At 55.0% G+C, this 22912-nt stretch overlaps 1 protein-coding gene across 1 annotated transcript; it reads right to left on the reverse strand.

The window, feature by feature from the left end:
• Window positions 1-824: 824 nt before the first annotated feature.
• On the reverse strand, window positions 825-15725 carry COL9A2 (collagen type IX alpha 2 chain). The gene is made up of 32 exons (XM_021684425.2): window positions 15648-15725; window positions 14406-14480; window positions 13108-13143; window positions 12961-13023; window positions 11862-11915; window positions 11714-11749; window positions 11589-11612; window positions 11202-11255; window positions 10832-10885; window positions 10679-10726; window positions 10424-10480; window positions 10288-10341; window positions 9927-9980; window positions 9476-9529; window positions 9325-9378; window positions 9151-9204; window positions 7959-8012; window positions 7492-7545; window positions 7225-7278; window positions 6224-6268; window positions 5823-5876; window positions 5158-5211; window positions 4817-4870; window positions 4659-4730; window positions 4340-4375; window positions 4201-4245; window positions 4080-4112; window positions 3765-3911; window positions 3463-3517; window positions 2950-3138; window positions 2075-2152; window positions 825-1603 (listed from the first exon to the last, which is right to left on the reverse strand). The coding sequence occupies exons 1-32, from the start codon at window positions 15717-15719 to the stop codon at window positions 1404-1406; spliced, it is 2067 nt and encodes a 688-aa protein (XP_021540100.1). The 5' UTR covers window positions 15720-15725; the 3' UTR covers window positions 825-1403.
• Window positions 15726-22912: the final 7187 nt, after the last annotated feature.

The following is a 22912-nucleotide window of genomic DNA, read 5'->3' on the forward strand; positions in this document are numbered from 1 at the left end:
GTGGGTGTGTGGGTGTGTGGTGGGGCAGGAGAGGGACGACTGGGGGTGGGCTAGTGAGAGAAGGGTGCCCCAGCTTGGGTGGGGACCTAGTGCCAAGTGTAGGGGGAGGTATAGGAGGGCCCAGACTTCAGCAAATGCTTGGATCTCACACTGGTGATTTCAGCCTTCAGGAGGGGCTGAGGCCGGCAGAACGCTTCATTTGGGAACAAATGCCCCAAAGCAATAATGGAGCATGGGGATTGGTCACTCCCTGAATATCAAAAGCTCTCATCCTCGCCTGGGTCCGAGGTACCTGTCATGCCCTTCCCTGCCGCTCCTGCTGCTTGGGGCAGCTTTGCTGGCCTACAGAGCTATGAGGCTGGGAGTGCCCAGGGTACCGATCAGATCTGAGCCAGTTTCCCCTAGACGTCCCGAGCGAAGGTGGTGTGAATGCACGTCCCTTATGCTCCCATTGTCCAGGTCCCACAGACCTGGGAACCCCTTAAGGCAAGAACCAAGTCTTTCAGTCTTGCATGACCAGCTCCTGCCCCAGGGCGAGCATACGGTGGGTACCTGGTCTCAAGAGGAACTTCCATGTGCTAGGCCCTGGCAAGATGCTGCGTGTGTCCTACTGGGACATGGCTAAGTCCCTGCTGTAGCCACACAAAGGCTGGGAAGGGATTTGCCCAAAGTTACCCAGCAGGTCACCGTCCTGACTCCACCCCAGATTCTTCCCACAGATGCTCCTCAAAGGTACCATGCCGTCCTCTTGCTCACAATTCAGGGAGTGCCCAGAGGAAGGTGCATGCATCCAGCAGGAATGAAGCCCAGCAACTCCCATCCTAGTTTGTACCCAAGTCAGGGGCTTTTATTTACAGAAAGGCCTGGGTGGATCTTGGGGTGGGTGAGTAGGTGGGAGTGGGTCCTGCCAGGAAGAGAAGGGGGATGGGTGTTTAAATATTCAGATGGGAGGAAGGCAGGGAGGAAGTAATGGGGCTGGCTTCAGGATGGCCACCTCGGGGTAGTCACCCAGCAGCAGTCACCCAGAAAGTCCAGGGGAGGGAGGTGGGGTCAGGGACCCATACCCCAAAGAGGGTAGCCACTGGAGGATGGCACAGATTAAGGAGACGTTTGTTTTGGTAACTTCTGAGTCGGGTTCTGGGAAGGAAAACCACCCATCTCTTGGGAGCTGGGACTCTCCAGTGACACTTGCCCTGTCTGTTGCCTCCACCTTTCCATTCCAATGCCCTCCCTTCCCTTCCCCCCTGTTTTAGAATTTCCTTCTCCTCAGGACTCCAGGGGCCCAGATGGAAGGTTCTGGGAAAGCTGGCTTCCTGGTCTGAGCGATGGGATGTGTGTCCACCCAGAGGGAACCTAGTCCTCTCCCCCCAGGATGCCCACCAGGCTCTGTCCTGGCCTCATGCTCATGGCCCTTTGATGGATCCAGGCTCCGTGAGGCGTGCAGAGGTGTAGGCTGAGGCTCCAAGGCAGGCCGCAGGCTCACAGAAGCCTGGCAGCCCCACGGGGCCTGGCAGGCCTGGTCGGCCTGCTTCTCCCAGGACCCCTGGGGACCCTCGAGCTCCATCCTTGCCGTTGATTGCCTGGCCGGGCCGGCCAGGGAGTCCTGTGTAAGGGAGAAGACCGAAAGACATCAGGGCCTTCTCCTGTCTCAGCCCTAGGATTCTAAGTCCTGTTTCTCAGGGAGGTGGGGTGGGGGTGGCGGGGATGAGATGGAGATTGAGGTCCGGAAAAGATACTGCCCCAGACACAGGTTCTGAGAGAGTCGCATGGCATTGTCCATCACTCCCAACTCCCAATCTGTGAGTTCTGGGAGCAAATGCCTCCTCGTTTTCCTCCATGAAGAAAACTTCCTGGTGCAAGCCAGGAAGTCCTCAGCATCTCAGCTGTCCAGTTCCCAGCCAGAGCCCACCCAGAGCCCACCCAGGGCTCCTGGGTGCTCCAAAGGGATGCCAACACTGGATGCATGGGACTGAGGCAGCCGAGCAGGAGGCCTCCATGGCAGAGACCCAGGTGTCTGCGGGGCAGGAATCCCAGAGCTGAGGGACAGGGCTGCTGGGCAGGGCCCAGGGCTTACCGGGGATCCCCGGGGGCCCAGGCATCCCGGGGTGCCCGCGTCCCATCTCTCCCTGGTCACCCTTCTCTCCACGTTTTCCTGCAGAGAAAGAAAGAGGCTGTCGTTTTTCAGAACTGGAGAATGTTTTTTCTACTTTGGCTGCTATTTCATTTCTATTTCACACACAGCAATTATGCCTGTTTTGTGCTAGTTTATACTAGGGGAAAGTTGGAAATGCCTGCAGAACTGGTTAAATAAAGGAAGGTCCAGACAGGATGGAAGGCTACAGCAATCAAGTTCGTGACAGGAAAGTGTCTAATAATAATCACAGCTAGCATTTACTATGTGCCAACTCTACATAAATTACCTCCACATGCACTCCTCAGGACAATGCTATGAGGTGGTTGTTATTAACATCCCCCATTTTACAGATGATAAATCTAAGGCCCAGGGAGATCATCAGGTAAGCTGTCCAAGTCTACAAGGAGAAAGTAGTAGAGTCCGGACAGACAGCTGTCTTGTGACTCGAGTTTGCATGCTTTACTACTTTACTAACCTGCCTCCGGGCTTCCAGAGACCCGGAAAGATGTTTAGGGGGCACCACAAAGCAAATTTATAACAAAAACACCACCCCAAGAAAACCCCCAAGTTATAAAATAATATATTGATCTCCATCAATTTGCTACTGAGAAAGCAAGCCCAGGAGTCACATATGACTTCTGGAAAACTTTGCTGAGGGAATGGGGGAAAGTGTACCTCATCCTGAGAGGGGGGATGATGAAAGAGAAAACAAGAGGCTCAGCCATCAGCCCACATAACCCATAACCCAACCCGAGCCTGGCCTTGGCCAAGTGCACATCGCCCGGCCCCCACCCCCACCACAGAACAGCACTCACCCTTGGGCCCTGTGTTGCCAATCTGACCCACGGCGCCCACGATGCCAGGAACGCCCCGAGGGCCAGGGTGCCCGTGGGGTCCCTGCTTGCCTGGGTACCCAGGAGGCCCAGGGGGTCCTGGAGGACCCACCATCCCGACTGCACCCAGGGCCTCCCGCTTGGCACTCACAGCGACCTCTGCCAGTTGCTCTGGAGGGAAGGAGGGAGGGAGAGGAGAGGTGTGTGAGATGGGGGTCAGCTCCGTAAAACGGGAAGGCAGAGCGCCCCCGCGCCGGGTCCCTGGGTGTGCAGACGCAAAAGGTGCGTGTTGCATCTCCCCTTCCTCCGCGGTCTGCGGAAACCAAAGGTCCAGCGAGGGCAGAGATGTACAGAGGTCCCCGGCCTCTTGGAAGCAGAGCTGGAAGGAGCACGCAGGCCCGCAGCCCCTCGGGCAAGGCCGCTGGGAGAAGCCCCCGACGGGCGGCAGCGCGCGGACTTGGAGCGGGAGGAGGACGGTTGCCGCCCCGCCCTCACCTTGCATCATCTTCATCATCACGGTCACGATGTGCTGGTCACTGGCGTCTCGGCCCTGCAGGCAGACAAGGCCTCCAGGAAGAAGCCCCTGGCTGGCCCCCCATTCTCCCACCGGAAGTGCATGCAGCATCTGACGGAAATCCCTCCTGCCGCACCCACCCCCAACCTGTCCGCTGTGGGGCCGCCTGGAACCAGCCTCGGGGAAGCCAGGGGCCCCGGGAACTCCCAGCCTTTGGGGCATCGGCAGCACCCGCAAAGGGATTTCCTCGCGGGAGACTCCCCGCTCCGGCGGGCCGACTCACCGCCACGCCCTGTCTTCCGGGCAGTCCGGGCACGCCTCGGTCTCCAGCCAGTCCTCGAGGGCCGGGGAGCCCGGGGTAGCCCTGCACCCCCGGGGCGCCCGCATCCCCGCTGGGGCCCGGGTAGCCGGGTTCTCCGCGGACTCCTTGCTGCCGGGGCGGGGGGGTGGTGCAGAGCGGGGGTGAGAGTTGGCCCGCGCCGGGGAGTTGGGGGGGTGGGTGGCGGGGAGGGGAGATGGTGGGGGAAAGTAGGGGTGGAGGGGAACGGTGGGTGGCGGGACAGGAGGAAGGCGGCGTCGTCGCAGGGGCTGGACTCACCTGTCCTTTGGGCCCCGGCTCGCCAGACTCGCCCTGCAGGTACAGGGCAGCTGGGTCAGGACCCGCCGAAGGCCCGGGGCCCGCCCCCGCCCCGCCGGCCGCCCCCGCGCCGCCCGCTCACCTTCTCGCCTTTCTCTCCCTGGAGGCCGGCCACCCCCGGGTCGCCCTGCAAATGAAGCCCAGCGAGTCAGGGCACCTGCGGACCCCCACCCGCCGCCGCCGCCGCCCGGGACGCGGGGAGGGGAGGCGCGGCTACTCACCACGCTGCCGCGGGGGCCGGTCTTCCCTGGGGAGCCCTGCAACAAGCGGGGAGTCAGGGACTTAATGAGTTCCCCTCTCGAGGGACGGCTGGGTCCAGGGGGTCCCCACCGCCCAACCCCGGGTCCTGGCCACACCCCTCTGCAGCTCCGCCTCGCCCCCCAGGGCCGCGCGGGACCCGCCCCAGTACTCTTCCCGGGAAGACCTGGAGCGCTCAAGGGAAGACCTAATTGAGCTCCATTCTCCCCCCGCCCCCCCCCCGCCCCGACCCCGCAGATCTTGGGGCCTCTTTTCCAGGCATTTTCCAACCCCACTGGGTACCTTGTCTCCCTTGATGCCTGGCAAGCCTTGGGGCCCTGGAATTCCGGGGGGGCCCTGATCCCCCTTGGGGCCCTGAGGAGAAAAGAATCCAGAGCAGTAAATCAAATGAGGTGCCCAGGCCTGCTCCCCACGGCCCCTCGCGGCTGGCCTCCACTAACCTGCCGTCCTTGAGGGCCTGGCTGCCCCACCGGCCCCCTCTCACCCTGGTCACCCTGCAACGGAAAGAGAGGATGACCCACAGATACTCAGCAGGGACACCCGGTCCTCAGCCCCCTCTCCAGCCCCCAGCCCCTGCTGGGCAGGATGCCCTTCCTTCCTGCTGTCCCAGCATGGAGGTCCCTTGCTCCACTTCCCAGACCAGCAGCCAGGCCGTTCTGGGAAGGCCTCACATAGGCTGGGCAGGACTAGGCAGATGCTGGAGCCATTGACGGCACCCAGATCCTGGGTCCAGTAGAGCCAGCTGCTGCAGAGGCCCCGGGGGAGGGGGTACCACTGTCACCTTCTGCCCTACGATGCCTCGGGGTCCGATTTCTCCTGGAGGTCCCGGCTCTCCCTGGCGGACAGAAACTGGGAGTGAGCAGTAGGCCTGGTGGACCTCTCCCTTGCACAGCTGGCTAGCCCCTACCCACCCTGGTCACTTCCTCAGGGAAGCCTTCCCTTACCCCTGTTCTCTGGGTCCCCGTACTTCTCCTTCACTAGGACCCCACACAGTTGTAGTTAGTCATCATGTGGTCAAATATTTAAGATCTGTCTTCTCCACTGTAAGCTCTGTCTGAGTAGGAGACTATCTCAGCATCTAACATATTGCAGGTATTTGGTGAATGTTTATGGAATGAATGAATGAATGAATGAATGAATGAATGAATGACTCTGCTGGATTCTTAGCCCCAGTCAGCTTGGCTCTCTGAGGAGATCACGCCCACACAGGACAGAGCCAATCCCCACCATCACTGCATTGCACATAGAGAAACAAGGCTGCAGAGAGGAAAAGGGAGTGTCCCTGGGTCAGTGGGTCAGTGGCACAGCCCAGACTGGCCTCCACGGCACCGCCCGAACTAGGGCTTCACCACACACTCTCACCCAGGCCCATATGCTGAGTGCAGGGTCTTCAGGCCTGGGAGGGGGACCAATGCAAGAGCCCTGTGTCAGGGGTCGAGCACTTACCTCCTTCCCAGGAGGACCAGAGAATCCAGGGAGGCCCTGCTGGCCTGGTTCACCCTGCAGGAAAACACAGGTTTAAGGTGAGTCTGGGGGGCCCAGTCAAGCTCTTGACCTTGGAGAAGGCTGATGAACCCTAAACAGAATCTAGAACCACATGAATTGGGGAGAAGGTGTTCTTGGTCAGGTCCTCTGGATTGGGAGCCATGCCATCCTGTCTCCACAGAGGGTGGGGGTAAGCGGCAGGAGGGAGGTGGTTAGGCCCAAGGGACTTGTGTCCAGGCCATGTCCTTGAGCCTGGGGTGAGGCCTGGGCCTTGCAGTCTTTTAGCCACGCCCCTGGACCCTGCCCGCAGGCTCCCTTGCTCACAGGAAGCCAATTCTGTGCCCAGCTTGGAGTCACCTTACCTTGTCTCCTGGGTCTCCTTTTGTCCCAGGCTGGCCCGGCACACCCTGGAGAAAGAAGTTGACATCAGTTTCCACTCTGGCATTGGGGAGCCCCGGGCACCTCCTGCTTTACCTCCCATCCCCAATCCAGATCCCCTCCCTTCTTCAGCCCTGGCCTGTGGGAGCCAAATAGCAGAAGGCCCAGCCATGGCATCACAAACTTGACTGTGCCCTGAGCCCTGGGGGGAGCGGAGCGGGGTACAGAAGGGCCTGTAGTCTATGGGGAGAAGAGAAGCACCCCGCGCTCACAGGCACACGTGATGCAGGTACATGGTCTACACCTGGGCGTGTTATCTGGCTTTGGCCTCAGTAGCCCCAGCAGGGAGGGAGGGGGGCTCCTATGGACTGGGCTCCCGGAAGGTGTGGGATGGAGGTGACCCTGAATGGTGAGAAGGCACAGAGAGATGGGGAAGGGCATTCCAGGCAAAGGCACCTGCAAAGGCCTGAAGGTGTGGGGGTAGAAAAGGCAAGGCCGTGTGGAGAAAGGAGAGGACACAGAGGAGCAGTGGCTGATGAGGACCAAAGGGTAGGGTGGCGTCAGATTACGCTGGTCCTTGAATGCGAAGAAGAGCTGTGAGGACAAGCATTGTGGCTGTCCTGTTCACAACTTTCCCTGCCACTCAGCGTGCCTTGGGGACTCAGTAACTAGTTCTTGGATGACTGGATGGGATGACTCTCCTGGAGGTAATGAGGGCCATGGAAGGTGCTGTAGCAGGGAACAGCCAACATGGAGAACTGGGTTGGTCAAAGAGAGGGCTGGAGCAACTGTCCAAATGAAGAGGCCTAAGCCAGGCCAGAGGCCACAGAGCGCTGGGTGGGGAACAAGGACTAGAGCAAGGACCCTGGCTGTGTGGATTTCTGCCTCATCAGCCACTCATGCCACAATGGGGAAGTGGGCAACACTGAGGAGGAGAAGCAGTTTGCCCATGGGGCAGCCTCCGGGGACTCCACCCCATACTCACCGCTAGGCCCTGGTGGCCCTGGTTTCCTGGCCGCCCAGCCTGTCCTGCGTTGCCCTGGGAGAGACGGAGAACCAGAGGCGCAAGTGAAAGCTCCAGCTACGTCTATGGCTTCCACCCAAGGGCAAGTAGAGAAACTGAGGCCCAGCGGTGAGCAGGGATGTGTCAGTGACACACTTGAGGATCCCAGGCCCCTGGGCCTCCGGGATCAATGTGATGAGACTCAGGGGCCCTGACCCTCCCCAACCCACCAGCAGTCCCCACTCCTACCTTCATGCCAGGTATGCCTGGGGCCCCGTCCTTGCCATCGATGCCTGGGGGGCCCTGCTCAGAAGGAAAGTTGAAGGGAGACTCACAGTGGGGAGATGCCTGGGGTCCGGCCACCCACCCATATCCCTCTGTGACAGCTGCAGTGTGCAGCGGAAGTGGGTCTGGTTATCTCGAGGACCCCCACCAGCCAACTGGGAGAGGGGAGCAAAAATGGGAAGAGGATTTGGAGGGATGGACCACAGTCCTTCCTCTGTGTGGGTGAAGGTGTTCCAGATGGCCCCAAGCTTCCGCAAACTTCTGCCCTATTTACAGGTGAAAGAACTAAGGCACAGCAAGAGGCTGTTTCCCAAGGTCACAGAGCAGCCCGCCTGCAACAGAGTTCAGTCTAGAATCCCAGGCTCTTCGTCCTCGAGGAGCTTGGACAGAGTTGACCCTGCTCTCTGTCTGGGTAGGCCCAGGCTACTTACGGTTGCTCCCTTCGGGCCTGTTATTCCCTGGGGTCCTCGAACACCTGGGCTGCCCTGCAAAGTAGATAGAAATGAGGTCACCTTCAGGATGCTGAACCCCCATCTGCCTGTTCAGAGAGGGGAGCAGCTGAGAACAGTGGCCTCCGGGTCCCAGGATCTCTCTTGGCACAGGCCACACTGTGCAAGGGCTGGAGGAGAGGGGCCTGGGAGGGAGTAGAGGTCAGCGCCGAGGTGAGGGGCCTGGGCCAGGCCAGGCAGTACAAGGGAAGGATCCAGTACTCACTGAGACCTCCCTCACCTGCGCTCTGAGAGCACTTATTGAAGAAACACAACTAAATACGACGTGTGGACTTTGTTTGGGTCTTGATTTGAACAAGAACCCTGAAGAGACATTTTTGAGATAACTGGGAAACACGTAACACAGACTGGTTATTTGCTGATACTAAGGAATCATTGATAATGTTGTTGGTCATGGTAATGAATGATATTGTGATTATGTGAGGAAAAGTCCTTATTTTTAAGAGAGGCATACAGAAGTATTTAGGGGTGAAATGACATGATATTAAGGGATTTGCTTGAAAATATGAGCAAGAGTGGTAGATTGAGTGTGGCAAAATGTCAATTTGGGGAGATAGGTATATGGAGGTTCATTATATAATTCTCTCTACTTTTATGTATGTTTAAAAACTTCCATAATAAAAAAAGTTTATTTTCTGCTCAATTTTCTATAAACTCAAAGCCGCTCAAGAACAAAGTCTATTAATTAAAAAAAAAAAGTTAAGAGAATTGGGATGTGGGCCAAGTCCCATTAGCCCCATGGCTGATTTGCTGGAATTTCATCGTCTGGCTGCAGAGAGCCTGGGACTGGATCCCATGACTTCTCCCAAATTGAATTTGATCGGCACAGGCTGGGCTTGCCGGAGTGGGGGCTGGTGGGGTGACTGGGCCCCCAGCACAGAGGCTCCCGCCCCACACCAGTCACTCACCCACACAGACACACAGAGTAATGCTCGCACACACACCCATGCATCCGCACCGACACAGAGTAGCACATACTCACACACACGCAGCTGCAGAGACACACAGGTAATGCACACACTCGCTCACACATGAGCCCGGGAGGTGGGGGAGCTGAGTCCCTCCTAGTACTCTCCAGGGGCCCTGATTGGACAAGGGGTGGCTGAGGACTCACCACATCGCCCTTCTCCCCTGCTTGGCCTGGTGGCCCCCGCGGACCTTCCTCACCCTGGCAAGAAGGACAAACAGGAATCCAGATCACATGGGCTCAGGGGGAGCCACATGCCCTTTGCAGGCCCAGGAGCTCCAGCTGGAGGAGGTACATGTGCAGGAGCAAGAGGACACTCACTGGTGACCCGGCGGCACCAATGGAGCCCACCATGCCTTTGTACCCATGAGGACCCTGGGGAAAGGAAAGGGTTACAGTCAGTCCTGGCTGGAGCCCAGAGGCCAGAGCGCTGGTCATGACGACTCTTGCAGCCCACCCCTGACTTACTCACCATCTCTCCTTTGGGTCCCTCCATGCCCGGGTAGCCCCTGATGCCCTGGGGACCCTGTCAAGACAGAAGAATGACAGCGATGGCAATTTCAAGACCCACTTCATCATAGCTTCTCTGACCCCCACCCCTGATCTTCACAATGCCCGTCTGAGGCAGGCAGCATAGTCCCTATCTCAGAGAGGGGGACACTGAGGCTCAGCGATGGGGGAGGGACTCACCAGGGTCACTCAGGGGACAGTGGCAAAAGCTGGGCCTCAGCTGCGTTTTCTGGATGACAGCCTTGGTTCCTGTCCCCCAATTTCTGACAGCCTCAACCCCCCTCTCCCCACCCAGAGACATGCCAACTGGACACAGGTGTTTCTTCTACAGGTTGGAGGCCAGACCAAGGGAATGGCTCCACTAAGATCTCCTAGATGAGGAGCGGAGGGCCCTGGGGGAAAGTGTCCCTTACCGGTGGTCCAGGGATGCCTTGCTCTCCAGAGGCACCCACATCTCCCTTGGGACCCTATGGGGCAGGAAGGAGTGATCAGACAGGCAGGCAGATCGAGAAACAAACATACAGACAACCAAAGATACCATCCCCTTCCCAGAAAAAGCAGACGGGAAGGACCCTAGAAGCCATATAGTCCCAAGTGACAGATGGATGGGGAAATGGAGGCCCAGCAAGGAGAAGGTACTTGCCCAGGGACACATTGACCTAGAACATAGGCCTCCTGCTCTCAGCTCAAGGCTCAGTCCCCAGAGACCCACAGGGGAAGGAGAAGGGATGAAGAAGGGGAGCCTCTTGTAAGGCCCTCTTCCCACACACTCACCGGCTTCCCCTGGCGGCCAGAATCTCCCAGAGCCCCGCGTTTGCCAGGATGCCCCTGAAAGGAAGGAGGGAACTCCATGTGAGGTCCCCTCCCAACCACCTGCTCTGCCCCCCAAAGACTTGGGCCAGTAGCTTACCTTCACTCCCTGCAGCCCTGGGGGGCCTTTCACCCCCGCTGGACAGTTGGTCGGACACTGGAAAGAAAACCCCGCCGGGCTCTGTGCTCACCAGCCCGCCTCAGGCCAGCCGGGCCGTGCTTCCCCCTCTTGCCAACTCCCAAACCCTCCTCTCAGACCACTTGGTTGAACCTCTGTGCTGCAGCCCCCTGACTCTACCTCCAAAGAGGACCCATCCCTTCCCCACATTAGCCCCGCCCCAGGGCCGCCTCTCACCAAGAAATCCGCGCTGCCTTCCAGGCCCTGGATGGTTCCGGGTCGGCCCTGAGAGGAGATGTATGAAGATGGAGCCTGACCCGAACCTTTCCCACCCCAGGCTTGTGCCAGAGACCCTCGTCCTTCCCCTGTGGGAAGTTTGAGGACACTTACCGGTTTGCCGGGTTGCCCCGGGGGCCCCGATGGCCCCTCTGGTCCAGGATCCCCCTGGAAGCAAGAGGGGCCCAAATCATATTCTGGTCCTCTGCCAGGGTCACCCTGCCCCCTCCTCCAGTCCCTGCTCCTGCCCTACCCCACCCTGTCCTCCAGGTCGCCTTCTGAGATCTGGGATGGCCCCAGCCCTTGGTTTCCCTGAAAGACCTATAGCTGAGTGGGCTCAGCAGGAGGGGGTTCTGCCCCAGGCCTAGAAGAGCTCCCTGCTGGCCAGAAGGAGGCCCAGGATCTGCTGGCAAGACTCCCCAACTTGCCAGCTTCGACGTAAAGGGCAGGAGGCGGAATGAGCAGAGGGGTGGCTGGGGCTCACCTTGGGGCCTGTGATTCCAATCTCGCCCGGGAGGCCGACAGGTCCAGGTGGCCCCTAGGAGCAGAGGCATCACTGGCCAGGGTGCCTCGGAGGGTTAGCCCACCCTGACACAAAGGTAGGGACTGGTACCCAGAGGCCCCTTCCCCACTTTTACTTTGCAACCAAGCCCAGAGAGACCGACAACTTAGGGCTTTAAGGGCCAGAGAATCCCAGAGCCAGCAAATAGGCCCAGCGTGAGCTGGCCCAGAGTTCTCTGGCACGTCTGCCCGTTCCTGACACCATCACAGCATGCTGGCCCCTCCCCTGGATGGTCAGTCCCCCAGAAGTCCTTCTGTTTCGTCCTTCCCCAAGAGTCCCAGGGACCCTGCCCCATTTGGGAAGACTTACAGGAGGTCCAGCAAAGCCAGGGCCCTGGAACAGAAGGAAAGGAGATTGGGTTCATGGCTCCTTCTACAAATCCCCCCTGCCCCCCACCCAAAGGGTCCCTTGAAGCCCTTGCAGATCACACTCACCGGCAGGCCAGGGGGACCTGGGAGCCCGGGCTGGCCCTGAAAGAGCAATGGGAGAGGTTCAGAGGCTGGGGTCTCCTGTGTCCCCACTCCTCTCTAGTATAGTACCTCCCTGGGACTGCCCAAGCCGAGTCCCCAGCAGGCCACTTACCTTGACTCCAGGGATCCCCATGGGGCCAGGCTCCCCCTTGGCTCCAGTTAGACCCTGCGGAAGAAAGAGAAGGTAGACCAGTGAAGAGCAAACTTGCTCCCTGAACCATGGGACAAGCCAGGGCCTGAGGTCTCTCCTGGGTGGGCCCAAGCTGCTTTGCACTCCACTCCATGAAGGCCAAGGGGCCTCAACACCTTGCTTTCTCTTCCCCCAGTTCCCACAGCAACCCTGGGAGCCAAGCAGGCAGAGCGAATACCCTCTTTAGAAAGATGAGAAACCAAGGCCCAAAGATTTGTCTGCACAGGCCTCACATCTCCCAATTTAGGAGCCTGGAAGACCTAGATATAGGTCTGGATGGGCCATTTTCTTGATGTCTGCCCTTGGCAACCTTTCCTGAGCCTTAGTGTTCACATCTGCAAAATGGGCTAATCATGTTCTCCTCTCTGCATAGATGTGAGAACCAATGTGCTAGTGGAAGGCCATGAGCTTTTTAATCTTTGCAGGGTGTGGAAAACTTGGAGAGGCCCTGGTTGGTGGCTGCCCATAGCCCCGACGGTACCTCTTGACAAAGGTCCCTCTGTCAGGACAAAGGCAACTCATGGGACCTCTTTTTCCTCCCATCTTTTAGTGACTGACCCAAGTGTATTCCTCAATCAGGTGACTGTCCCAATAGCCCTGGCTGTGTCCAGGAGCCCGTGACCTTGGGGCCCCTGGGAATTCTGTGGTATCAGCCAATAATCTTCCTCTCCTGAGTTGCTCCTGGGGCTTCCAGGGGGCAGGGTGTGGCAGGGAAGGGGAAGGAAAGGACAGCTCCATCCATAGCATTTAATCTGACATTTGGAGGCCAGAAATGTGAGACTAAATCTTGGCTGCTGCAGATGAACAGAATCCCTCTTTGGACCCCCATGTATCTGTGACTCATGTTTCCGGGGTGGCCGCGAGGTCACGGGTCACATGAAGGTGAAGGGAACTCATAGCTTTACAAGTCTCCATCCTGCTGCCCTGCTCTGAACAGAGGAGCAGGGAAGATGCCAGAACTGGGCTCTGGAAGTCAGTGAGTGGAGCCCTAACCTGCTTTGACGGATGCTCGGGTACTCACATCAATTCCAGGCTTCCCGTCCGGCCCATCCAGCCCTGCTTTGCCAGGCTCTCCCTTAGGTCCCTTAAAAACAGAGGTGGGGCAAATATGAGCCAGAGGAGGGCAAGAACTGGAAAGGTCAAAGGTCAAAGAGGAAGCAGCACTCACCGGAGGGCCAGCTTTCCCCGGGGGCCCCTTGTCTCCCTGTAAGATACAAGTTGGTCAGACAGCACCCTGTGGCTCATGTTACGCCACACGGGCACATGCAGGCCCTGACTGGCTGGTCCCACGTGCCGCTCTCCTCACTCTCTTCTCTTCTGCCCTGGGTCCCCTCAGCCTTGCATTTTTTGGGAAAATAACTCCCTTTCCCTCAAAACAAAACAAAACAAAACAAACAAACAAACAAAAGCCCCAAACAGGTGGATTGAGATCAACCCCAGCCGGGCTGCAGAGGGTGCCATCAACACGCAAGCAGGTCACAGACACACCCACGCTGCCGAGGTGCCAGTTACAGACCCGCAGAGAGGGCTGCAGACTCCAAGTTACCTCAGAGACCGGGTGCTTCTTGGATTTGGGCAAGTGTGGGAGAAACTTGGGACTCTCAGAAAAACATGAAGGGGAGGTGAGCCGGGTGGGCAGCAGCTCTTTTTTGGATTGGGGTGAGGAAAAGAAGAGACTGGGGCAAGGACAAGGACCAAGAAGGCCTAAGAAGGGGGCCGATTCAGTCTGTTCCCAAGGCAGGAAGGACCTCCTTCCCCAGCGACAAAGGACTGCTGGTGGAGGACAGACAGGGCCTGTGGAGTCACATTCAGCCCCAGAGAGGCCTTCGGGCAGTTCAGGGCCTGCAGCAGCCAGAGAGCCTGGCAGGGACCCAGCGCCCTGTGTTTGGAGGGTGGGGGCACCAGGTTGAATAGAAGTCTGTCCAGATGGGTAAACATGGAGCTGGCCTCCCGGGGGGAGCCTCCTGAATGAGGCATTTAACCCTCCCCATGCTAGGGAGAGCAGGGAACAAGGCCTGCTAGTTCTAAATCAGGAAGAAAAATGCAAAGGAAGAGACAGGAGTCTGGCTTCAGCTGGTGAGCGGTCTGCCCAAGGCTTCCAAGCCACCCTGGAGAAGCATCCAGACGTGCCAGGGGGCAGGGCGAGAGGTGAAGGCGTCTCCCACCCCCAAAAAAGTTGGGAGAGTAGGGGTGGGGGCTAAGGAATCGCTGTGAGCTCGGGCGGGCAGACGGAACAGCAGCTCCTTGTCCGCGGGCCGCTATAACGCGCTCTGCAGCTCAGGGCCAGTTTTGAGGTTTTCCAAGAACAAACGGACTCCTTGTGGCGCAGGCCGGCGCCGCCCACTGACCACAGGGGGCGCTGCATCTCCAGGCACTGACCCCCCCTACCCCCCCCAACCCCCGCTTACAAAGTTCCCCTTTGTCCGCCCCTTCCCTCCCCCTTCGCGTCCCAGGTTAGAGACTCACGTCGATGCCGTCAGATCCAGGCACTCCCGGCGGCCCTGGGGGGCCCGGGGGCCCCGGTTCTCCTGGCGGACCTCTCTGAAAACACACACAGGGGTGCAGCCCTCAGACTGTGCAGGGAGCTTTCCCCAGGAAAGCTGCGTCCTTCTTTTTATTGAGCACCTACTGTGTACCGCACTGTGCACCACTACGTGTATCATCTTATGGAACGCTCAGAACTGGGAGGCGGATACTATTACCAGCCCCAGTTTGCAGTTACGGAAACAGGCTCGGAAAGATTAGGAATGATCAGAGAGAGTCAATGGTGGAGCCGGGATTCCTCCTCCCTCCACCGGACCAGGGCTGCCCTCGCGCTGCCGCGGTGGGGAAGAGATGAAGATGCTGATGGCGCAAGTGAATCACAGATGGTAGGCGAGGCGGTGCCCAGCAGACAGTTGGCTCCAATGAATGGCTGCTCGTATTATCATTTTTAGATGAACAACGGGTATAGATGGTGAGTAGGTACACCCCCCCCCGCTCCCCCTAGGGTGAGGAAACCCGAAAGGAAAGTGGGGGAGGCGCAGGGAGAGGGGGTGTAGGGAAGGGAAGTCTGTTCTCCCTTCCCCTCAGAGCACCCCTCTCCCAGCACCGTTCCACCGTCCTCCCTTGGGTCGTCCTCTTATGGGGCCAGCCCCGACCCAGGCAAGGGGCCCGCGCCCGCCAGGTGCCCGCGCCCTCCCCGGGCAGAGAAGTGCCAGCCTGGCGCCCGGGCCCGGCCTCGTCGCGCCCCCGTCCCGTTGGGCTCCCCGGCGGCCCTCGGCAGCGCGACGGGGGACGCGGGAGCCGGAGCGGGCCCGAGGCGCAGCGGCCGGGGCCGGAGCGGCGTCTGGCTGGAGCCGGGGCCCCCTGAGAGGAGGCGGGGCGGAGGCTCCGGAGCCCCGTGAATGGGCACCATTGTCTCCCCCGCCACCTGGGCTCTCGGGGCTGCCAGCACCGGGCGCCAGCTCCTGGCCACGCTGCCTGTCCCAGGCTGGGCCGAGCGTCTCCCGACAGGGTCCCTCTGGCTCCCCGGCTCGTCCGCCTCCTTTCGCGGCGCCGGGACGCGGCCCCCGTGCGCACCCGCCGAGGGGACATGCGCCGCGGGGGCTGCGCCCAGCCGGGGGTGGGGGGAGACAGGCCGAGCCCTTCACCAGCCTCCTGGGCCCCGCACCGCAGACCCCACTCCCCGCACCCCGGCCCCCGCGCGGGGGCGGCCGCGGGACTTACGATCTGCGCCAGCGCGAGCCCGAGCACCTGGAGGAGCAGCAGGAGGCTGCGGGGGGCGGCCGCGGCGGCCATGGCGGGCGGCGGGGTCGCGGAGGACGGGTGCCCGGGTGCACGCTCGTACTGGCCCGCAGAGGCTCCGGGCGCGGCGGCGCTGGCTGCTCTCGGACGGGGCGGGCCGGGCCGCCTGAATATGCGGCGGGGCGGGGCGGGGGCCGCGGGGTCTGTCACCTGAGAGGGCCGGGGGGCGGGGGGGGGGAGGGAGGCCGGCACCCTGCGCCCAGCTCCGCCCCGCTCCGTCCCGCAGCCAGTGCCCACCCTTTGCCGTCCGAGGAGCCGCCGGGGCGCAGGACTGCGACCGTGGTCCCGTTTCTCTGGGAGGAGGCACACGGCCGTCCGAGGTCCCCCTCCAGTCTGACCTCCAGGGCCCGGCACCTTCCCCCCCACCCGCAGCCCGCGCCGGGTCGCCTGGCCCGTCCTCAGCCACTTGTGCCTGCGATCCCTGGCCTGGGTCCATCCTCTCTCCTCCAGGGCCCAGGCCGAGAGCGAGCCTTAGGTCCCGCAGACCTTGTAGCAGAAGCCCCCACCCACCTCGCTCAACTCCACAGACGGTCGGGCCTCTTCTGTATGAAAACCTACCAGAGCCGTTCCTGGATCAGCCGTCCCGTGGCTGATACCCCCATCCCTGTCTTCCTTCCTGCTTCACCGCTAACTCCATAGTGCAGATGGCCTTACCCCACCTCCAAACTCCCTCATCTTCCTCTTACCTACCTGCTTCCGCCCCAGCTGGGACATCAGTCTCTTGGAGGTCACCAGTGAGGCGCAGCCCCTCTTCAGTGCCCCCTGAAACACTGAAGGTCCTGTTGCTGTGGAGCTGCTCTTGGCCATTCTCTCCCTGAAGCCTTCCCTGCCCAGGCTTCCACCATCCAGCCCTCCTCCTTCTTCTGTTGCCTTTTCTTCACTGCAGCTTCTTTAAGCACTAGAGTCTCTAGGGCCTGGCTTTCTCTCACTGGGGGTAACCTCCTCCATGAAACAACCACCGCCCCCCCCCCCCCATTTACCAGAGTTTCCAAAGCCCACCTGTCCAACATCTCCTCTCTCCCAGTCTCTTAAATTCCTTTTCATTCACTTAAGCAATATTGGTAAAGTGCTTTGGAATCTGTCACTAACTGTGACCACAGGCACCTAAAACTATATAGTGCCTCAATTTCCTCATCTGTAAAAGGGGATAATGATAGTCCCTACCTTACAGGGTTTTTGTGAAGATTGGATGAGATGATGCATATGACGTACTTAGCAGCACACAGTAGGTGCTTCATAAATTTTAGCTTTCATTATGATTTATGGAGGACACTTTATTTACCAGTCCTGTACCCAGTGTGGGGGAGAAAACCACAAGATCAGCTAAAATAGTCAAGGAGAAAACCCTCTGGAACCTAGGAAAGTCCAGTCCCATGCAGCATGTGAGCAAAGGGTGCTGGGCTTTGAGAGGGGTTCCTGGAGCTGAGTTTGGGAGAAAGGGGGCTTGAGAAAATTTGATTGCTCTGCCTAAGGGATTGCGGAAGAATTTGGGGGTTATAGGAAGTAAGATGAGTGGAGGAGGAGGAGGTGAGGGAGGGATGGTGGGCATTGCCCCGGGTGGGAGGGTAATATGTGTAAGGGACTTCTCTGAAAGGGGCTGGCCAAAGTTGTTGGTTTTTATGTTGTTCATTTCTTCATCTCTTTGTGGGCTGAACACACCAGGGCCTCATGTGAGTAAGTTTTCTTGTGTGTGTGTGTGTGTGTGTGTGTGTGTATGGAAAGGGGGTGCTCCTTACATCTGCATAGCATACATTAGTATATCAGTTGTCTATTGCTGCATAGGAAAAACACTGAAAAACTTAGTGGCTCAAAGCAGCAATTTCTTGAATCAGGAATTCAGTGACTCTGTTGGTTGGTTCTGACTCCGGGTCTGTTATAAGGTTGCAGTTAGATGATGACTGGCCTTGGCTCATCTAGAAGCCTCCTTCACTCCTGTGTCTGATGTCTGTACTAGGAAGGCTCCAATAGCTGGGGCCGGGACAGCTGGAATTTCTTGGGAAGCTCTCTCCTTTATCTATTTGTGAGCTTTCCACAGGGTCTCTCCAGCACGGCAGCTTCAAAGTAGCTGAACTTCCAACACAGTAGCTCAAAGAGACACGGAAAACACCAGACCGAAGCAGAATTGCCTCTGAGGACCTAAGTCTCACAGCATCAATGTCACCACATTCTTTTGGTCCAGGCAATTTCAAAGGTTTGCCCAGTTTCAAGGGGAGGGAACAGAGACTCCACCTCCTGATGAATGAGTACCAGTGTAACAACATTTCAAGAGGAGCATGGAGTATATGTGTGTGGGGGAGTGGGACTGGTGCAGCCATTTTTGGAAAATGTAACCTATCACACTTGGGATTATAACCTGAACCAATTCAGTGGAAAGTGAAGCTCAAAGCAGGAGCTGATCAAGAGAAATTGTAGGGAGGGCTTTGGACCCACAAATCATGGACTAGAGGTTGGGGCCGGTCATACACAGCTCTTAAGGGGCAGGGAGACCATGAATAAATGGAGAGTCATATATTCACATTCCTGGATAGGAAGACTCAATGTTGCAAAGATGTCAAATTAATCTAGGGGCGCCTGGCTGGCTCAGTTGGTGGAGCATGCTACTCTTAATCTCGGGGTTGTGAGTTCAAGCCCCATGTTGGGTGTAGATATTCTAGGAGAGAAATGACATGAAATAGTCAAGAAAATTTGAAAAAGCAAATGAGAAAGATCTTTCCCCACCACAGATCAAAAGAGAGTGTATTCAAATAGTGTTTTATCAGCCCAAGAATAGATTTTTTTTTAAAGAGAAAGACCACACACACACACACACACACACACACATTTATCATATCTGTTTAATTTATGAGAAAGGTCTATATATTTAATTTACAATAAAGGTTAAATTTAAAGTCATTGAGGAGGGGCACCTGGCTGGCTCAGTCAGTTAAGCCTATGACTTGATCTCAGCTCAGGTCTTGATCTCAAGATTGTGAGTTCAAGCCCTGTTGGGGCTCCACGCTAGACATGGAGCTTATTTAAAAAAAAAAAAAAAAAAAAAAAGGTAAAAAAAAATGCCATTGGGGAAAGTAGCTCAGTCAGTACATGTTGGGGCAATTGGACACATATTCAGAAAAAAATTCAGGTTATGGGGCACCTGGGCAGCTCAGTCAGTTAAGCATCTGCCTTTGGCTTGAGCCCCAGGTCAGGTTCCCTGCTCAGCGAGGAGTCTGCTTCTCCCTCTGCCCCTCCCCACGCTCATGCTCTCTCTCTCTCGAATAACTAAATAAAATAAAAAATTTTATTTTTTTAAAAGATTTTATTTAGTTATTCGAGAGAGAGAGAGAGAGAGAGGCAGAGGGAGAAGCAGGCTCCCAAGGAGCAGGGAGCCCGATGCGGGACTTGATCCCAGGACCCTGGGATCATGACCTGAGCCGAAGGCAGACGCTTAACCATCTGAGCCACCCAGGAGCCCATAAATAAAATATTTTTAAAAAAAAAATTTAAGTTAAATTTCTATATCAGTATACAAAAATATATTCCTGGATGAATTAATTGGGGACCTAAATATAATAATGACAAACTATTAAGACCTGAAGGAAAGTGTTTTTTTAAAAAGTAATTTTGTAGTAAAATAAATCAATAAATCAATAAAAACAAATTTGTGTTGGGGAAAACTTTCCTGAGCAATACACAAAACCATGAAAGGATGCTCAAGTTTGATTTCATAACCCTTAAACATGTCTTTATAATAAATATGTACGGAGAAAATTAAAAGACAGAAAGGAAATATTTATGATATATACTACCAGACAAAGAATTAATATGGATAACATACAAAGAAGTCTTACAAGTCAATAAGGCAAGCTCTAGCCAACATTTATTTTTTTCTAAGATTTTATTTATTTATTTGAGATAGAGCAAGAGAGAGAGCACAAGCAGGGTAGAGGGGTAGAGGGAGAGGGAGAAGCCGGCTCCCAGCTGGGTGGGGAGCCCAATGCAGGGCTAGATCCCAAGACCCTGAGATCATGACCTGAGGTGAAGGTTTAACTGACTGAGCCACCCAGGGGCACCTCTAGCAAACATTTAATGGAATATCTAATTTGAATCTCCTACAAGCTTTTAGAGAATGAAAGAAAACAAAGAACACTCAAACTCATTTTGTGGGGCTAATATAACTTTGATTTTCAAACCAGTGATGGGCAGTACGAGAAAGGATATTAGTGGCCAATCTGTCTTACGAACAAAATGGAAAAATCCTATTTAAAGTATTAGCAGATTGAATATAGCAATCTATTGAAAGATATATCATGACCAATTGGTTTCATTGCAGGAAAGTAACGATGATCTAAAGTTAGAAAATCTAGGGGCAACTGGCTGGCTCAGTTGGTGGATTGTGCAGCTCTCAATCTCAAGGTTGTGGGTCACTTTTCCTCACTCACTAATGATTTGGGCACCTGGGTCACACCTTCCTCTCCGTCAGAGTCCTGCCATTTAGGGTGCTTCATCATCTTCTCGAATGACTCCTTAACACCTTGGATTCCCAGTGCCTTAATCACTTCCTTCCTTCCTTTCTTTCTTCCTTCCTTCCTTCCTTCCTTCCTTCCTTCCTTCCTTTCTTTCTTTCTTTCTTTCTTTCTTTCTTTCTTTCTTTCTTTCTTTCTTTCTTTCTTTCAAGGAGAGAGAGACAGAGAGGGACAGAGGCAGAGGGAGAGAGAGAGATTCCCAAGCAGGCTCCATGCCCAGCCCAGAGCCCAACGTGGGGCTCGATCTCACAACCTTGAGATCGTGACCTAAGCCAAAACCTAGAGTAGGGCACTCAACTGACTGAGCCACCCAGGCACCCCTAACCACCTCACTTCTAGTGACCATCTCCTCAGCTCCACTTCAGCCATATTCTCAAGGCCATCCCTGAGGCTTTGGTCTCATTTAGAAGTGCCTCATCTCTGAGATATTAAAATCAATCAACACTGGGATCCCTGAGCCATAGTGTAAGAAGTCTGACCATCCTGCTGGGGAGACTACGTGGAGAGAGAGGCCCAGCTGAGACCATCCTTCCATCTATCCACACCAAACCACCAGGCATTTTGAACCTTCCAGACCAGAGTGATCACCTGCTCAGTGCCACTGAGGGCCTGAGCAAACACCACATGGAACAGAAGAGTTGCCCCTCTAAGCCCTAATTCCTGATCCAAAAAATTGTGAGGTTTTCTTTTAAAGATTTTAAAACGTTTTTTATTTTGAATAATTATAAATTCACAGGGAGCCTCAAAAATAGTACAGAAGGGTCCCATGTTCCCTGTACCCAATTTCTCTCAATCATAGCGTCTTACATAACTATAGAGTAATAACAAAAGCAGAAGATGGCAGCACAATCCCAGCACATTGTCATTTCCAGCAAACAGGCACTGCATGGGTTTCGGTAGTAGTTCTGTACAGTTTTGTTAGTTATATATTATAAATATGCAACTTCCAAGTGATTGTGAATGGTATTGTATTTTAAATCCCTCATCCATGTGCTTGCTGTAGTAGATATAAATACAGTTGATTTTTGTATATTTGTATCCTGATACCTTGTTGAACTCACTTCTAGCAGGTTTTGCTTTGGGGTAGATTTAAACATTCTTTTTCTATGTAAACAACCACCTGCAAAAAGAGACAGTTTTATTTTTTCCTTTCCTCTCCATATGTCTTTCATTTACATTTCTTACTTCACTGCACTGGCTAGAACTTGCAGCACTATGTCGAGTAGGAGTGGAGGAAGTGGACATAACTCACCTTGTTCCTCATCTTGGGAGGCTCAATGGTCGGTTTTATGTCAACTTGGCTAGGTTATAGTCCTCTGTTATTGAAACACTAATCTAGCTCTGCTGTGAAAAAAAATTTTTTAAGATTTTGTTTCTAAGTAATCTCTACACCCAATATGGGTCTCAAACTTATAACCCCGAGATCAAGAGTTGCATGCTCTATTGACTGAGCCAGCCAGGTGCCCCTGTGAAAATATTTTATAGATGTGATTAAGTCCAGTATTGGTTTTTTGTTTTGTTTGTTTTGCTTTTATTTAAGAGAGAGCGCAGGGTGGGTGGGAGGGGCAGAGGGAGAGAATCCCAAGCAGACTCCACTGAGGGCAAGGCTGATATGGGCTCGATCTCATGACCCTGAGATCATGACCTGAGATGAAATCATGAGCTAGACACTTAACTGACTGAGCCACCCAGGTGCCCCATTAGTAGGTTTTAAGTAAAGGAGCTTATCCTAGGTAATCTGGATAGGCCTGCTTTAATCATTTGAAAGGCAGAACCAAGGGTTCCCTGAAGAAGAAATTCTGCCTGTGCAGAGCAGCTTCAGCTCCTTCCTGAGAATTCCAGCTGCTTTTCCTGGTAGATTCCCAAATCTGCCTGGTAGATTTGGGACTTGCCTTCCCAGCCCCCACAATTGTGTAAAGCAGTTCCTTGTAATAAATCTCTTAATATGTGTCTCCTGCTTCTTTTCCTCTGGTTGACCCCCGAAGGATACAGGGGGAAAGCATTTAATTTTTCATTATTAAGTATAATGTTAGCTGTACTTTTTTTGTAGATAGTTTTTATCAAGTTGAGGAAGTTCCCCCTCTATAGCTGGTTTGCGGACTGTTTTTTGTTTTTTTTTTTAAATCATGAATGGGTGTTGAATTTTGTCCAACGCTTCTTCTGCATCAACTGGTATAACCATGTGATTTTTCTTCTTTAGTCTTTAATATGGTGGATTCCATTGATTTGATTTTTGAATATGGAACCACCATATTCAAAATGAATTTTGAATTTTATTTGCAAATATTTTGTTAAGGGTTTTGCATCTGTAGTCATGAAGGAATTGGTCTCTAGTTTATTTTGTACCGTGTTTAGTTTTGATATCAGAGTGATTCTAGCTTTATAAAATGAAATGAAAAGTGTTCTCTCCTTTTCTATTTTCTCAAATGGATTATATAGAATTGGTGTTAAATCTTCTTTAAACATTTGATAGAATTCTCCAGTGAAACCATCTGAGCCTGGAGGGGTGCCTGGCCGGTGGAGCATGTGACTCTTGATCTTGGGGTTGTAAGTTCGAGCCCCACATTGGGTGTAGAGATTACTTAAAATAAAATCTTAAAAGAAAAGAAACCATCTGAGTCTAGAGATTGGGAAGGTGTCAAGTTACAAATTAAATTTCTTTAATTAATTATAGCGCTATTCAAA

This window comes from Neomonachus schauinslandi, chromosome 4 (assembly GCF_002201575.2).
Source record: "Neomonachus schauinslandi chromosome 4, ASM220157v2, whole genome shotgun sequence".
Classification (NCBI taxonomy): domain Eukaryota; kingdom Metazoa; phylum Chordata; class Mammalia; order Carnivora; family Phocidae; genus Neomonachus; species Neomonachus schauinslandi.